General features: G+C 37.2%; 1 protein-coding gene across 15 annotated transcripts in view; it reads left to right on the forward strand.

Moving 5' to 3' along the window:
* Window positions 1-17,335, forward strand: part of STRBP (spermatid perinuclear RNA binding protein) — a 211,782-nt gene that overhangs the window by 90,489 nt on the left and 103,958 nt on the right. For all 15 annotated transcript variants that reach the window (XR_008374498.1, XR_008374494.1, XR_008374503.1 and 12 more), the window contains 2 exons: window positions 6,724-6,889; window positions 10,627-10,771. Coding sequence is in view for 12 of the 15 variants with exons in the window: in XM_053563016.1 (XP_053418991.1) it covers window positions 6,724-6,889; window positions 10,627-10,771 (311 nt within the window). In the remaining 3 variants the exon portion in view is untranslated. The remainder of the gene's footprint in view (window positions 1-6,723; window positions 6,890-10,626; window positions 10,772-17,335) is intronic.

Genomic DNA, 17,335 nt, shown 5'->3' on the forward strand with positions numbered 1-17,335 from the left:
CACCCCCTGTCTGCCCGGGCAACCAGAGGAGGCTGGGCATCTACTCAGGTGGCAACCACCACGGAACAGATCTGGGACGGAAATTCAGGCCCCGTGAGTAAAGGGTTTGCCTGAGGCGGTACCGGCCTGGATGGAGCGCAGAGCCGGGAAGTTCCCAGGGTGGAGCTGACCCAGAGGAATGCTTTACTTAGCCTAAGATGCACCTGACCCTCAGGGGATCGTCAGCCTATAGACAAAGGAAGACAAGAGGCTAGAACTGACAGGTAACCTAACACAAACCTGCAGGAGCAAAGACAGGGCCTGAGGTGCAGGCTCTGGGAACTCAAAATAGCTTCTCTTCTGCAGGGGAATTTAGCATGGACAGAAACAAATTCCTGCAAAGTTGTTCTGTTCTGTTCTGTCAGTAACAGCAATCAGGGTGGGGCTGGAACTGAGTGAACACCCCCCAGCCTCCATCAAGCGCCCAAGGTTGTCAGGCCTCACCTCCCCCTGCTAGATAGAGGCAGAGCGCAGCGGCCTGGCTGAGCAGAAATAAGATTTTCTTGTGATTCAGGCAGGTGCAAACCCCTGGAGTATCTGTTCACTACAGGCAACTAGGTCACAGCCCTTCTGGGATATCAGTGACTGGGTGTGAGAGAGGTGCAAGGTGGGGAAGGAGGCATCAATCTTTCCAGACTGATCTATTTGCTGGGTGGGTCCTCCTGACCCCATGGAGCACCGGGGTAAGCCATATCTGAGTAGTCACCAGACCTCTGTGATCCAGTTGCCAGAGAGCTTTTAAACTCTGCCACCTGAGACAGGTGCTGACTGAGACAATTGAGTTGGACCTTTTGAACTGAGCCAATCGCCTGAGGACTATTCAGTTGGTGCCCTGGGTGTGTGGTTGTAGGAAGGTTTGATTTTCCTTTTCCAGTTGTTGCCTGTGGGGGATGGGGTGACTTAATTGCTGGTATTTCTCCACAGCTGAGGCTTCAACCCAGAGTAACTGTTTCACTAGGGTCAAACAGAGACCGGCTGAAAACAAGACAGAACCACTTACACCAACACACCAAACAGGTCCCCAGTTTCTCAGGCCATAGCACTGTACAGGTCCTCGACAAAGCTCCAGGGGAAAAATCAAATGGTGTAAAACAATCATGGGGCGGAATCAATGGAAAAACTCTGTTAACATGAATAACCAAAATAGATCAGCCGCCCCAAGGAAAGATATGGCAGATGTAACTGAAGATCCCATTCATAAATAGCTGGCTGAGATGTCAGAAGTCGAATTCAGAATTTGGATTGCAAACAAGATTAATAGAATGGAGGAAAATTTCGAATTAGAAATTCAAGGAGAAATTCAAAAGTTGTCTCAATAATTTAATGAATTTAAAGATAAAACCACCAAAGATTTAGACACACTGAAGCAAGAATTTGCAGCCCTCAAAGATCTGAAAAATACAGTAGAATCCCTCAGTAACAGAGTGGAGCAGGCAGAAGAGAGGATTTCTGACATTGAAGTCAAAGCCTTTGAACGTTCCCAAACTCTCAAAGAGGAAGAGAAATGGAGAGCAAAAACGGATCGTTCTCTCAGAGAGGTTTGGGATAATGCGAAGAAGGGTAAATCCGCCTCATTGGAATCCCTGAAAGTGATGAAGTGGCCTTGCAAGGCACAGAGGCCCTTCTCCATGAAATTATGAAAGAGAATTTTCCAGACATGCGAAGAGATTCTGAAATTCAGAAAGCAGACAGTTTCAGAACCCCAGCACGACTCAATCCCAATAAGACATCCCCCAGGCATATCTTCACTAAAGTTACATCCCCCAGGCATAACTTCACTAAAGTTAATATGAAGGAGAAAATTCTGAATGAAAGCAGCCAGACGTAAGAAATCCATTACCTACAAAGGGAAGAATATTAGAATAACTGCAGATCTCTCTGCTGAAAACTTTTCAAGCCAGAAGAGGGTGGTCATCGACTTTTAATCTCCTAAAGCAAAATAACTTTCAACCCCAGATCCTGTATCCAGCTAAACTGAGTTTAATTTATGATGGAGAAATTAAATACTTTAGTGACATTCATATGTTGAAGAAATTTGCCATAACCAAACCAGCTCTTCAGGATATTCTCAGACCTGTCCTCCATAATGACCAGCCCAATCCTCTACCACAAAAGTAAACTCACTCAGAAACTTTTGATCAAACTCCAACTTCCACAGTGGCGAAAGGATTAAAAGTGTCCACTGGATTTTCGAAAAACTCGGTACTCAAACTTTTACCAGACTTATCAATATTCTCCATTAATGTGAATGGCTTAAACTGTCCTCTAAAGAGGCACAGGTTAGCTGACTGGATACAAAAACTCAGGCCAGATATTTGCTACATACAAGAGTCACATCTTACCTTAAAAGATAAGTATAGACTCAGGGTGAAAGGATGGTCATCCTTATTTCAGGCAAATGGTAATCAGAATAAAGCAGGTGTTGCAATTCTATTTGCAGATACAATAGGCTTTAAGCCAACAAAAGTAAGGAAGGATGAGAATGGTCACTTCATTTTGTTAAGGGTAATACTCAATATGATGAGATTTCAATTATTAATATCTATGCACCCAATCAGAATGCACCTCAATTTATAAGAGAAACTCTTTTTTTTTTTTTTTTTATTGTTGGGGATTCATTGAGGGTACAATAAGCCAGGTTACACTGATTGCAATTGTTAGGTAAAGTCCCTCTTGCTATAAGAGACAGACCTGAGCAACTTGATTTCCTCCAGCTCCATAATAGTTGGAGATTTTAACACTCCTTTGGCAGTGTTGGATCGATCCTCCAATAAGAAGCTGAGCAAAGAAATTTTAGATTTAAACCTAAACATCTAACATTTGGATTTAGCAGACATCTACAGAACATTTCATCCCAAAAAAACTGAATACACATACTTCTCATCAGCCCACAGAACATACTCCAAAATTGATCACATCTTAGGTCACAAGATGTGAACAGTAAATTTAAAGCAATAGAAAGTAGTCCTTGCATCTTTTCAGACCACCATGGAATAAAAGTTGAACACAGTAACAACAGGAATCTGCATACTCATACAAAAACATGGAAGTTAAATAACCTTATGCTGAATGATAGCTGGGTCAGAGATGAGATTAAGAAGGAAATAGCCAAATTTTTGGAACAAAACGACAATGAAGACGCGAATTATCAGAACCTCTGTGGTAAATAACGCAAAGGCAGTCCTAAGAGGGAAATTTATAGCACTGCAACCCTTCCTTAAGAAAACAGAAAGAAAGGAAGTTAACAACTTAATGGGACATCTCAAGCAACTGGAGAAGGAAGAACACTCCAACCCCAAACTCAGCAGAAGAAAAGACATAACCAAAATCAGAGCAGAATTAAATGAAATTGAAACAAAAGAATTATACAACAGATCAATAAATCAATAAATTGGTTTTTTGAAAAGGTCAGTATAATAGATAAACCTTTGGCTAACCTAACCAGGAAAAAAAGAGTAAAATCTCTAATCTCATCAATCAGAAATGACAAAGACAAAATAACAACAGACTCCTCAGAAATTCAAAAAATCCTTAATGAATATTACAAGAAACTTTATTCTCAGAAATATGAAAATCTGAATGAAATTGACCAATACCTGGAAGCACGTCACCTTCCAAGACTTAGCCAGAATCACGTGGAAATATTGAACAGGCCCATATCAAGTTCTGAAATAGCATCTACCATACAAAACCTCCCTAAAAAGAGAAGCCCGGGACCAGATGGCTTCATGTCAGAATTCTACTAAACCTTTAAAGAGGAATTAGTACCTGTATTACTCAACCTTTTCCAAAATGTAGAAAAAGAAGGAAGACTACCCAACAAGTTCCATGAAGCAAACATCACCCTGATCCCCAAACCAGGAAAAGACCCAACAAGAAAAGAAAATTATAGACCAATATCACTAATGAATATAGATGCAAAAATATTCAACAAGATCCTAGCAAACAGAATCCAGCAACACATCAAACAAATTATACACCATGACCAAGTGGGTTTTATCCCAGGGTCTCAAGGCTGGTTCAATATACATAAATCTATAAATATAATTCACATAAAACAAATTAAAAAACAAAGACCATATGATTCTCTCAATTGATGCAGAAAAAGCTTTTGATAATATCCAGCATCCCTTCATGATCAGAACACTTAAGAAAATTGGTATAGAAGGGACATTTCTTAAACTGATAGAGGCCATCTACAGCAAACCCGCAGCCAATATCGTATTGAATGGAGTTAAACTGAAATCATTTCCACTCAGATCAGGAACCAGACAAGGCTGCCCATTGTCTCCACTGCTCTTTAACACTGTAATGGAAGTTTTAGCCATTGCAATTAGGGAAGAAAAGGCGATCAAGGATATCCACATAGGGTCAGAAGAGATCAAACTTTTGTTCTTCGCAGATAATATGATTGTATATCTGGAAAACACCAGGGATTCTACTACAAAACTCTTAGAAGTGATCAAGGAATACTCAGGTTACAAAATCAGCAGCATCTCAGGTTACAAAATCAACATTCATAAATCGGTAGCCTTTATATATAGCAACAATAGTCAAGCTGAAAAAACAGTTAAGGATTGTATTCCATTCACGGTAGTGCCAAAGAAGATGAAATATTTGGGAGTTTATCTAACAAAGGACGTGAAAGATCTCTATAAAGAGAACTATGAAACTCTAAGAAAAGAAATAGCTGAAAATGTTAACAAATGGGAAAACATACCATGCTCATGGCTGGGAAGAATCAACATTGTCAAAATGTCCATACTACCCAAAGCAATATACAATTTTAATGCAATCCCTATTAAAGCTCCACTGTTGTACTTTAAAGATCTTGAAAAAAATAATACTTCATTTTATATGGAATCATTAAAAACCTCGAATTGCCAAGACATTACTCAGAAATAAAAACAAAGCAGGAGGAATTATGCTACCAGACCTCAGACTACAGTATAAATCGATAGCGATCAAAACAGCATGGTACTGGCACAAAAACAGAGAAGTAGATGTCTGGAACAGAATAGAGAACCAAGAGATGAATCCAGCTACTTACCGTTATTTGATCTTTGACAAGCCAATTAAAAACATTCAGTCGGGAAAAGATTCCCTATTTAACAAATGGTGCTGTGTGAACTGGCTGGCAACCTGTAGAAGACTGAAACTGGACCCACACCTTTCACCATTGACTAAGATAGACTCTCACTGGATTAAAGATTTAAACTTAAGACGTGAAACTATAAAAATAATAGGAGAGAGTGCGGGGAAAACCCTTGAAGAAATCGTTCTGGGCGAGTATTTTATGAGGAGGAACCCCCGGGCAATTGAAGCAGTATCAAAAATACACTACAGGGACCTGATCAAACTAAAAAGCTTCTGCACAGCCATGAACACAGTAAGTAAAGCAAGCAAACAGCCCTCAGAATGGGAGAAGATATTTGCAGGTTATGTCTCCAAGAAAGGTTTAATAATCAGAATCCACAGAGAACTCAAACTCAAACGTATAAGCAAGAAAAGAACAAGTGGTCCCATCGGAGGCTGCGCAAGGGACTTGAAGAGAAACTTCTCTGAAGAAGACAGGCACACGGCCTACAGACATAGGAAAAAATGCTCATCATCTTTAATCATCAGAGAAATGCAAATCAAAACTACTTTGAGATATCATCTAACTCCGGTAAGATTAGCTCCATATCACAAAATCCCAAGACCAGAGATGTTGGCGTGGATGTGGAGAAAAGGGAACACTTCTACACTGCTGGTGGGAATGCGAATTGGTACTTTCTTTCTGGAAAGATGTTTGGAGAACACTTAGAGATCTAAAAATAGATCTGCCATTCAATCCTATAATTCCTCTACTGGGCATATACCCAGAAGACCAAAAATCACATCATAAAGATATTTGTACCAGAATGTTTATAGCAGCCCAATTCATAATTGCTAAGTCACAGAAAAAGCCCAAGTGCCCATCGATCCACGAATGAATTAATAAATTGTGTTATATGTACACCATGGATGTAGCCTTAAAGAAAGATGGAGACTGTACCTCTTTCATGTTTACATGGATGGAGCTGGAACATATTCTTCTTAATAAAGTATCTCAACAATGGAAGAAAAAGCATCCAATGTACTCAGCCCTACTATGAAACTAATTTATGGCTTTCACATGAAAGCTATAACCCAGTTATAACCTAAGCATATGGGGAAGGGGGAGAGGGAGGGGAGGGAGGGGGAAGGTGGGCAGAGGTAGGGTGATTGGTGGGATTACACTTGCGATGCATCTTACAAGGGTACGTGTGAAACTTAGTAAATGTAGAATGTAAATGTCTTAACACAGTATCTAAGAAAATGCCAAGAAGGCTATGTTAACCAGTGTGATGAAAATGTGTCAAGCGCTTTATAAAACCAGTGTATGGTGCTCTATGATGGCATTAATGTATACAGCTATGATTTAATAATAATAAAAAAAATTCAAAGATTTATATAGTCTGAAATATCCTCCCTGTCATATCTTTGGAGGAACACAGATATTTTATGAGCCTTAAATCTGAGACTTAATTCTTTGGATTTTTGGGTGTCTGGATTTATATACTCTTGTATCAATGAATATGGATATTCAGGAAGCCAAGTGATGATTAAGTTATATTTTGGGAAGTAAGTGGTAAAAGTAATCATGCAGACTTTTATTTTTAGGGATCAAGGTGGTCGGACATTGTGCGGTGTAATGAGGATTGGCTTGGTTGCAAAAGGTTTGCTGATTAAAGATGATATGGACTTGGAGCTGGTTTTAATGTGCAAAGACAAACCCACAGAGACCCTGTTAAATACAGTCAAAGATAACCTTCCTATTCAAATTCAGGTGAGTACAGTTTAACTGAACTGTAGCTGAATTTGTGAAAAGGTGAAATAGGTAGTGAACTTGATGAATTTATTAATTAGAATTGGTAATAGTAAGGATAGGCACAGGCAAAAGAAATACTGCTACTCTGGGTTAAAGACTAATCACTCACATTTCAAGCAAACTTCTAGTGATCAGTACTCAAGATATATTTATCGAATTAATATGTTTATTAATGTAGCCTTAAACTTTTCAGGTGTATCTTCATTTTTCCCAGACTAGGTGTCTGAGCATTCTGAAACTCTTAGAAGGGATGGTGTAATGCAGAAAAGAATTGAAAGATTACAAAGAGCTTAAGACAGTAGAGACTTTCATTAATGGTAACTGTTAAAATTTAAGACAAAGTTAATTTGTCATCCATTAATTCTGAGCCTTAAATCTGAGACTTTTTGATGGAAAGTCACTATTCACTCTCGCAAACCTTTTTCACATTGGAATACATTTAGAAAAAATTAATGTTGGTGTTCTCTCTGGAGGATGCTGTTGAAGGCTGAAAGCTTCTAGGGTAGAAGGCAACCGGTCTGGGGCTCTGGTGACCCTAGGACCTCCCTTGCCAGCCTATGCTAAGGGCCAATTGCACTGCTGACTATGAATCTGTTGTCATTCAATTTCAGATATGTGTTATTTGTGGTCTAATTAGATTGTAGCTTTTTGATAATTTTGTATCAGTTAGTCCTCATATCCCTGTCACAGAAATAGATGTCATTCCACAGGTGAAAACTTGTAAGTTGTGAAATACTCCCTTTTATTTGTTTATCTTCTAAGGTGAGTCTTTTAAAAAGAATTATGAATTCTGAAATTGTTTTTATTAGCTTTGTTACTGGATAATTTTCTTTCATATCTATCAACTGGCCTTTAAACAGTCTCTGATTTTTTTAAAATCTATATTCTTGACACTCAAATTTGTGTTGACACATTCTCCTATGTTAATTTTTTTGGACACTATTTTATCATAAACCTTAAAATATAGTTTTCTAAATGACAGAAGATATTTGCCTTTTCCACTTTCTTTTTTTTTTTTTTTTTTTTTTTGAGACAGTCTTACCATACTGCCCTTGGTAGAGTGCTATAGCGTCACAGCTCACAGCAACCTGAAACTCATGGACTTAAGGAATTCTCTTGCCTCAGCCTCCCAAGTAGCTGTATAGGTGCCTGCCACAATGTCCGAGTATTTTTTGGTTGTAGTTGTCATTGTTGTTTGGCAGTCCCGGGCTGGGTTCGAACCTGCTAGCTCCTGTGTATGTGGCTGGCGCCCTAGCAGCTGAGCTACAGGTGCTGAGCTTCCACTTTCAATTTTGATGGAGAAATGTTTTTTTTTGGTTTTTATAGGGTTAAATTTCTTTTTATAAAATCATTTTCTGAGGAGGCAGGACAATTATTAGAGGAACTTTACCTAATGTTAAAATGCAAACATTGTAACCTAATTCTTTGTACCCTTATTTAACCTGAAACAATAAAAAAAAAATCTATTTGTGATAAATTGAGGAAGGAGAGTAGTAAGCAACATGGAATACAGTAAAGCTTTATGAAATAAAAAGCCTAGTAATAGAATTTGTGGTTAACTGTACCTTTTGTTTTTTAGAATATTCATGTAATTCCTCTTATTTCTGTTATTTTTTGTATTGTTTTAGAATTTGACTTGTTTTTTTGCTTTTAGTATAGTAAGCATTGTTATTCTTGAATCCTTAGCAAAGATTTAAAAGGTCAGATGTGTTATAGGTTTTTTCAACCATCTTTCAGTTCCTTTAGTGAGCTTTGTTTCTTATGAGAGTAGTCATTCCTCATCCTCAGATGTTACAGGGTGGGGAAAAGGTTAGGAACTAGCTTCATGGTAACTCAGTTCTTACTCTGAAAAATCTTTCCAGTTTTGAAGATACAGAAGTTTGAACCAAGCTTCAGTTGGCATTCTCTGTGCAGATCTCATCTATCTGAACTTTGCAGTGTTCTTCTCTTGAGTGAGGGTCTTTATTTCCAGGCACCATAGTTTTAATATGTTCTTATCTGACCTAGCAGGTATTTAAAGTCAGGGAACCAGGAGAGGAGTGTGGCCTTTTCTTTCCTTAGCTTCCTTTATTTAAAAGAGGATAATTTAGGCTTGGCATTTGTTGCACAGTGGTTACAGTGCCAGCCACATACACCAAGGGTGGTGGGTTTGAACCTGGCCTGGGCCAGCTAAATGACAATGACAACTGCAACAAAAAATAGCCGGGCATTGTGGTGGGCACCTGTAGTCCCAGCTACTTGGGAGGCTGAGGCAAGAGAATCGCTTAAGCCCAAGGGTTTGAGGTTGCTGTGAACTGTGATGCCACGGTACTCTACCAAGGGCTACATACTTAGACCCTATCTAAAAGAGGATAATTTAGGCAGAACAGTGGCTCATGCCTATAATCCTAGCACTCTGGGAGGCCAAGGTACATGGATTGTTTCAGTTTAAGAGTTCGAGGGTTCGAGACCAGTCTGAGCAAGAACTAGCCAGGTGTGGTGGCACGCGCCCATAGTCCCATAGTCCCAACTACTCAGGAGGCAAGAGGATATCTTGAGCCCAAGAGTGTAAGGTTTCTGCCAGCTACAGTGGCACCACAGCACTCCACTTAGGGCAGGGCAACAGAGGCTCAGTCTCAAAAAAAATAAAAATAAAAAAGGATAATGAATTTTCCCTTTCCTACTTTTTGGGTGTTTAATGGGAAAATGCTGTTTTTATATAAATAACTCTTGAGTTCTTTTACTGCACACTGTTGAGCAGAGACCTAGTATTATCTCCATTCATCTTTGGTATTTTGTATTAGGTAATAGGTAAATTTTACCACTGGGAAAGAGGACCTTGTGTAATCAATGAAATCATACATTTAATGTATGAAAATATATTAAATATAAATTAATATATGGTTCTGGGGCAGGACACGATTATAAGAGGGACTTTACCTAACAAATGCAGTCAATGTAACCTGGTTCTTTGTACCCTCAATGAATCCCCAACAATAAAAAAAAAAAAAAATACATGGTTCTTATTGGTTGCTTACTTTGTAGAAGGCCCATAAACTGTATGTTTATAATTGTCTGTAAAAGAAGCAATGTACGTTTTCCTGTGGCTATCAGATAACTTATCCTAAAATAATAGGTCTCATTGGAATGATCTCTGAGACCTGTTGTCAGAGAAGGGAAGAAGTTACTTGGTTACTTGTTCAGTCTTTTTTTTTTGCTGGAGAGTGTGCAGAGATGTTGCTTCATTCATGCTTACTCAGTTTTAACAGAATAAGCTTATATTCTTGAGTCATTGGCAAGTATGAATTTCTGCTTAGGCTGCTGTATCATAAAAACTTGTTTTAAAGGGTATTCTAGCTATTTATTATTCTATTATAGTTTTCTGTAATAATTTCAAGAACAATTTCCATTTATCATATAATGATGCTCTTGGCGTTTTACTTTCAAATATTAGAAAGAATGGTTTTAAATATTGTGTCATAATTGTGTGGTAGACATTGTGGTTGCTTTTTGAAGGATGGAGAATGAGGGCTTGCCTATAAGTTGGGAGGAGAGAGAAGTGTTATTCCTAAACTAAAGAACTAGTTATAAGCTTTGTTTGCCCTTTCAGCACAGTAGTAATAGTATTTAATAACGTTTAAGAATTTAGTGTAAGTATGTTTTTTTTTTAAGATTTCAATTTAATTGGGTGTTTTCGAAATCTTGGTGACTTGCAGAAACTCACAGAGGAGAAATATCAAGTGGAACAGTGTATAAATGAGGCATCTATTATAATTCGGAATACAAAAGAGCCCACACTAACTTTGAAGGTGATACTTACTTCCCCTCTAATTAGAGACGAATTGGAGAAGAAGGATGGAGGTACACGTGTGTGTGTGTGTGTGTGTGTGTGTGTATATATATATGTGTGTATATTTTGTTAACGTAAAAGCTCTCTTAAATGATATGTGAACTGTGCTTTATGGATTTAGGAAATAACAGTCTTCATTTGCTTTATGCCACCCATAGTATTTTAAACAGCTCTGTTTCTATAGAATTAGTATATTTTATTAAAATGTATAAATTGAAAATATAAAATATGTTAATTTAAAAACCTGTGCTTTTGATTTTTATACTGTTTTGGTATTCTGTTTGCTTTAAATTATTGGTATCAACTTATTCTATATATTTTGTCTTAATGGTCAGATTTCAGGAATAATTGTGGACCAAAACAGAAATTTTCTCAAATTTACTCATTATTTCAAAATACACACTTGCATATTGCACTTGACTTCTGTTAACTATATAATCTTGTTAAGATTTATGCCTTACTTAGTTGTCATGAGTAGATTTGTTTTATAGTGTAAGGGATACAAATTGGGAGTTCTTTTCCTTCAGTGAATAATCTTTCTAGGAGATTTGTGAACCCTGTTAACAGCTTGAATATGATTTATCTGAGAATCTTGTTTTAAATTAACTAACTTTTGAAGTTAAGAAGAATTGCTGTATGGCAATGTCATTCCCATAAAAGTAGAGTGAGAAATCTATTCACTTGCCAGTAGTTTTGAAAAGTAGTGATGGAACTGTGGGCTGCTTTTTCTGATATTTTTATCCTGTCATGTTAGTTTGTTTCTGCCTTTAGTCCTATCCCTAGAAACTTGCGATGTTGTATTTCTCTTGTGTCAAACCTTTGACCAGCTGGCTACTCTGTCAAGACAATTTAGAGGCAGTGTGGTCTCTCTGGGCTAATGGGAACTCCCTGCTATATTTAGCACTATACTTTCAACAAGTCCTGTTGCTTATTTTCCTACCTGGAAATATCAGTGCACTAAGAAATATTGGTTAGTTTATTAGCTTGTGATAAGAGTAGAGAAACAGGCACATTTACCAGTGAAGTTAGAATTTTGATTTTTGGCAGACATGACTTATAGGATCACTTAAAGTGATAGACTCTTTTTAAAAAAATGTTTTCAGGGTAACTAAAGCTATATTGTACCAAACAGATTTAATCCAGGCACATTTATGAGCAGTATTTTAAAATCAAAGTGCATCTGATCTATAATTGGGTTTATGCCTGTACTCTAAAAATTTCTTTTGCTGTATAATAGCATCTATAGCACCTCTGAAGAACCTATCTTAAATGGCTTAATTTTTTTAACAGCTTTACAGTTCACCATTAACTGTAGAACTATAAAATGATTTCTGAAGTGTCAAGATAAATGTTAATTCTGGTAAGCTGTGTTCTACTTGACCCTCTAGTATAAAAACAACCATTTCTAAGTAAAGTTGTAATTATAGGTATTATTTAAAATTGTTTGAGTATAGGAAGGTGAGAAAAAGACTAAAGTGTATGTTTGCTTTTATCTGTCATCATCCCTTCCATTATTTTTTTGAAAATATTAAGGGAACATCCGGCTTCTTTTTTCCTGTGGTTTTTATACTTACATAACATTTTATCATAGCTTTCAGTGATATTTTTAAGTTTAGTTGATTGCTTTTATAACGTTAATTTCTAGTTGGAGAAGCTGACAACAAGTTCTTAATACTATTGTATCCTTGCTAGAAGCACTATTTATTATAGAATGGAATTTGCGATAAAGTAGGAGAGTCATAGTCTCTGTTTAAAGTGTTTGAGTTACTAAAGGATCCAGAGACCTTCTTGTCAGCTGATTGTGGGATCAGGTAAGGTGAAAAGAAGAAGCTTGGATCTTATGTTTTATACATCTTACTTTCTCTCCTTTGAATGGCAGAAGGATTTGCTTTGCTGTTGTCCTTTACATCCCAGCCCTGTTGACTCACTTGATTATCTTTAATAATTTGCTCTTTTTGTCTAACCTGGGCTTTGTTAAAGACAGATTTTTGTTCTTTGCTAGCAGTTTGTGTATTCCTGGGCATCTTGGAGGATTTAGCATATACTTGAGCATTTGAGACCTGAGCTATACAATTCTGTTTTCTCATAATATACAGTTCCTCATTCCCTTGATGCAATTCTCTTCCACTGCAATTCTTTTCCACTACAATTCTCTTCCACTGCAATTCTTTTGCACTGCAATTCTCTTCCACTGCAATTCTTTTCCACTGGGATGGAAGCACAAGCTTCATTCAGGTTCCAGGGATTTCTGAGATTGAAAGATACCCTTTTATTCAATTACTGTACAGTTTCTTTCTTAAAGTAAAAAAAAAAATCCATTATAACTTTTCTTTTGTATTTTCCTGTGGTATCAACTTCCCCTCACCTACAGTACCCAAACAAACTATTCACAATACTTACACATCTCATATATTTCTCTTCCCTTTCTTACTTTACAAATATTTGGTTAAAATCTAAAAAAGGGGAAGAAGCATGGCTGACAGCAGGCAGGACCAAAGAACTGGGGCAAGTTAGAACATCAAACTTCTCAGGCTTGTCTGTGAAGAAGTGGGTCTACCTAACTCATTTCAAAGCACCATTTATGTTTTAAATTGCCAGAGTACATAGTGAATCTCTTTGGTATTTACTGTTCTACAGGTCAGTTTCCTCCTGTGCTGTTAGTCTTTCTTCTGTACTCTAACCTTTTACTTGAAGGCTCTGTAGAATCACTACTTCCCTATTCCTACGTTTCCTGCTAATGAAGGCATAGGAGAAGCAACAGAGACCTTGGTGTGCAGCAGCCTCATGTTTGATTCTTAACGCCATTAGTTAATATGGCTGTGAGACTTGAGTAGGGTTCTTTATTTTAAAGTATGGATAATAAATACCTCAAAAAATTGTTTTGAAGTTAAGTGAGAGAATTTATGGAATGTGACTTGTACAATAACTGGCACAAAGTAGTTGCTTAGTAAATAGTGGTAGTCACTGAGTATATTTATGATTCCCAGCACAAACCTACCTCCTCAGCCGGCTTTCAGCGAAAATGTATTATGCTAAACACAGTTAAACTCTTAACTGTAGTATTAGAGTCAGTATGCTGTATTTATACAGTGCTCCTAGTAAAAAGTTAGTGTATTGTGCAGCTTATGACTCATGGAGGGCAGCTATCTCTTCTCCTATCTTTTATCCTTAGCACCTAGAATGATACCTAATACATAGTAGGCAATTAAAAAAAAATCCTTAACTGTTAAATGAATTTTCTTAGCATTACTTAGATTTATCTCTGTGAATGTACTTTGGTAATCTGTGTGGTAAGCACTTCTGCACATAGGATGTATTTAAAAAACTCTTATAAGAGCCCTTTGGGGTAGATAATTGCCCTGTTATATAAAGAAAGTCTCACATTTTACTCTGGTCTTCTGACTCTAAGTCCAGTATGCAGTCCATTGTCATGTTACTGTCTGGAAGTAGTGCGTGAATGGTTTAGCTGATCTAGTCATTCTGGGCATCACACAGAGCCTCAGCTTCTTATGATGCTTGTGATTTTAAATTAGAAAAATATTTTATTTTGAGGGTAAAAACCTGTTTATTGTATTTATAATTTGAAATCAGGTGCCTAGGGAAACTTACAGAAATTTTTGTGGCTTAGATTAAGATGAATCTCTATCCTTCGTACTGGGGTAGATTTTCAGAGGTTCACAGGGAAGTTTTCCAGAGTCCCTTTTCTCATTAGTGCCAGTGTCAACTTGTGACTCTTCTTGGCATAAGTTCACTAGCATGTGTCTTGCTAGGGTTAAGGCAATAGATTCTTTTTCTTTTTTTTTTTTAGATAGTCTTACTCTGTTGCCCCAGGCCAGAGTGCTACAGCATCATGGCTTACAGCAACCTCAAATTTTTGGGTTCAAGAGATCTCTTGCCTTGGCCTCCCTAGTACTTGGGGCTACAGATGTCTGCCATGGTGGCTAGCTAATTTTTCTATTTTTATTAGAGACAGGGTCTCAGTCTTGTTCAGGCTGATCACAAACTCCTGAGCTCAAGCAATCTCCCTGTCTCAGCCTTCTAAAGTGCTAGGATTACAACCATGAGCCACTGTGCCAGCCAAGAAGGTAAATTCTTACAGTTCAGAGATCATGACTGTGGTTACATAATGTTGCAGGCTTTATTTTCCTCTCTTCCCCAGCTGCTAGATCTGCCCTCTCTAGAGCAAACTTATAGCCATTATCTCTCTAGTGGCCAGCTGCCACTGAAGAAAAGTCATCCTGAGTGACATTACCAACATAAATTAAGAGAACAAAGCTCTGTTTGCTCTACCTTCTTGTATTTACCTGTCCATATTCTTGTGTCCTGATGTTTTACATGGACAGTGGCTTGGGGCATAATGTCTTCACCCTAGAAAGCTTCAAGAAATTGAAAGAAAAGTGCAAGGATATTCCCAGACTAACTAGAAAATTCTGTCAGAATGAACTCAGTGGCTCATCATCTTCATATCCAGATTATTGAGGAGTCCCTCACAATATTGAGCTTAATTGTTATACTTTTGAAGAGCCCAGGTTCTAGACATGTAACTCCTACTAACACAATCGTATTTTGTCTTTATGCTGGCCACATCTTCGAGCTTCTATTTTCGTTAATAGGGGCAGAAAGTTAGCTTGCATGTAAGGCATTTAGTTAGAGAAATTGACCAACATTTCATGGGGTATGGTGTGATTTTGGTCACTGATCTAACCTCTAACCAAGTAAACATGGCTAGGCATAACAGACTTCTTTCCACTGCTTCTGTTGTTCAGAATGTTGTATGTGTCTTCATGACGTGATGCCAGATTGCTGTGTAATAAAATTCTAAAGTTTTTTTGGGGCGGTGGGGGTTAGGCATTTCCGTCATCCTTATCCTCTATCCTTGCTCTTATTTGTTTCATTGGTCAATCTAGGAAGAAATGAAATGGTTCACAGTTCTATTGTTTCTAATTAAGAACTCCAAGATTTTTTTTTTAAATCAGAAAATCCCGTGAAATCGAAATGCCTACATTAAAGTTTAGAAATAATTAAATTTGAGATACTGCTAACAGAATTAGCAGTGTTTTCCCAGCAGCAGTTCTGTGATTGCCACATTAAATGAAGATTTCCTTTTTTTTGTGAATGAAAATATGTACAACTGTATATTATAAATTGTATTAAGGAAACAGGCAAGCTAGGTTTGTGAGGAGTTCTGTACTACCATATGAATTTATATTGTTTTAATATAAAAACGTAGAAGATAAAATGAGGTGAATTATGTCCTCTGCTGTTGCCTACCTTGTGAATATTGAAATATTTTGGATCATTTGGATCATTTGTCGGTCTGTGAAGTAACATGGCCACTCTGATGGTGATATAAAAGGGAATCTGGTGCAGGTCTTCTATTCATTGCTTTTCCCTTTCATCTCTTTATAGAAAAATCTGTTCTTCAGATGTTGACTGTATAGCAAGCTGATGTCTCTGGACTTTTTATTTTTTTATTCTAAGAGTTTGTGGTTATAATATGTCTTTGAGATGAAAAAGTTTACCAAAATATTTTTGCCTTTGTCACCCATTGAAAATGTCTGTGTCACAATCGTTGTAAGATGTTATTTACTGGAGGAAAGTATTAGAAAGAACAAAAAGAATCTTGGCATGCCTTGTCTTTTCCTATCCAAGCTTCCTCTGCCTACTTCCCTCCTCCATTGTCTCCCTCTCCCTGACATCCTTACTTGGTAAGATGACAGAATAAAATTTAGTTTGCCTTACTGTTAATTTAAAAATTGAAGTCTTAAAAAATAAGCATGGTTCCTACTTTTATCTGAATTGTATTTCTTAGTAGTCAGTTAACCTGGTCATGCCTAACTTCTACAGTAGTTTGTTTTTTCTGGTATATGAGCATAAAACAGATACTTGTACTAACCATTGTTAAACATTTTGACAATAAAATAAGTTAGTGGTATGTTTGCATCACTGTAAAGACAAAATCGGGGAACTCTAGGAGCTAGTTAATACCTGTAGTATATTTTTTTATACTTATAAATTGTTAAGTCCAGGTTAATAATCCTTTTTGAGGTTTCTCATTTTATGATTAAAAAGGGGTAATGAGACCCTGTGTTAATGGTTTTGATAGCAGTTGTTAATAGGAAACAATGCAGATACCTGCTGTTAATAGGAAACAATGCAGAAAATAAGGGTGTAGCACTTCCGTGTTCACAGTATTGTAGCCCGTCAAGAGAACCATAATTCATCCTTTAATAGTTTTGTTTTCTTTTGGCAATTATGTCTTCGGTTTTAGTTAATAACAGTTCATCAGTTAGAATAAACATTGAGTTTGCCATGATGGACTCCTCTGATAACTGAAGAAACTAAAAAGTATTAGTGCTCTTGTCACCCATTTAAAAGTAATTGTATTGTGTCTGTTGGCCCATAACAAACCCACTGCTAAATAAGTCTGTTACTATCATGATAATACTGAAAGAAATGTTTCTGGGTAGAGCACATTAAAGAGAGTTCTTAATCTGATTTAATTTGATTAGACAAATCACTCTTCCTTAGGAAACATTTGCATGTTGTATTCATTTAAATGTACCATGTCTTCA

Source organism: Nycticebus coucang, chromosome 2, assembly GCF_027406575.1.
Source record: "Nycticebus coucang isolate mNycCou1 chromosome 2, mNycCou1.pri, whole genome shotgun sequence".
Lineage (NCBI taxonomy): Eukaryota > Metazoa > Chordata > Mammalia > Primates > Lorisidae > Nycticebus > Nycticebus coucang.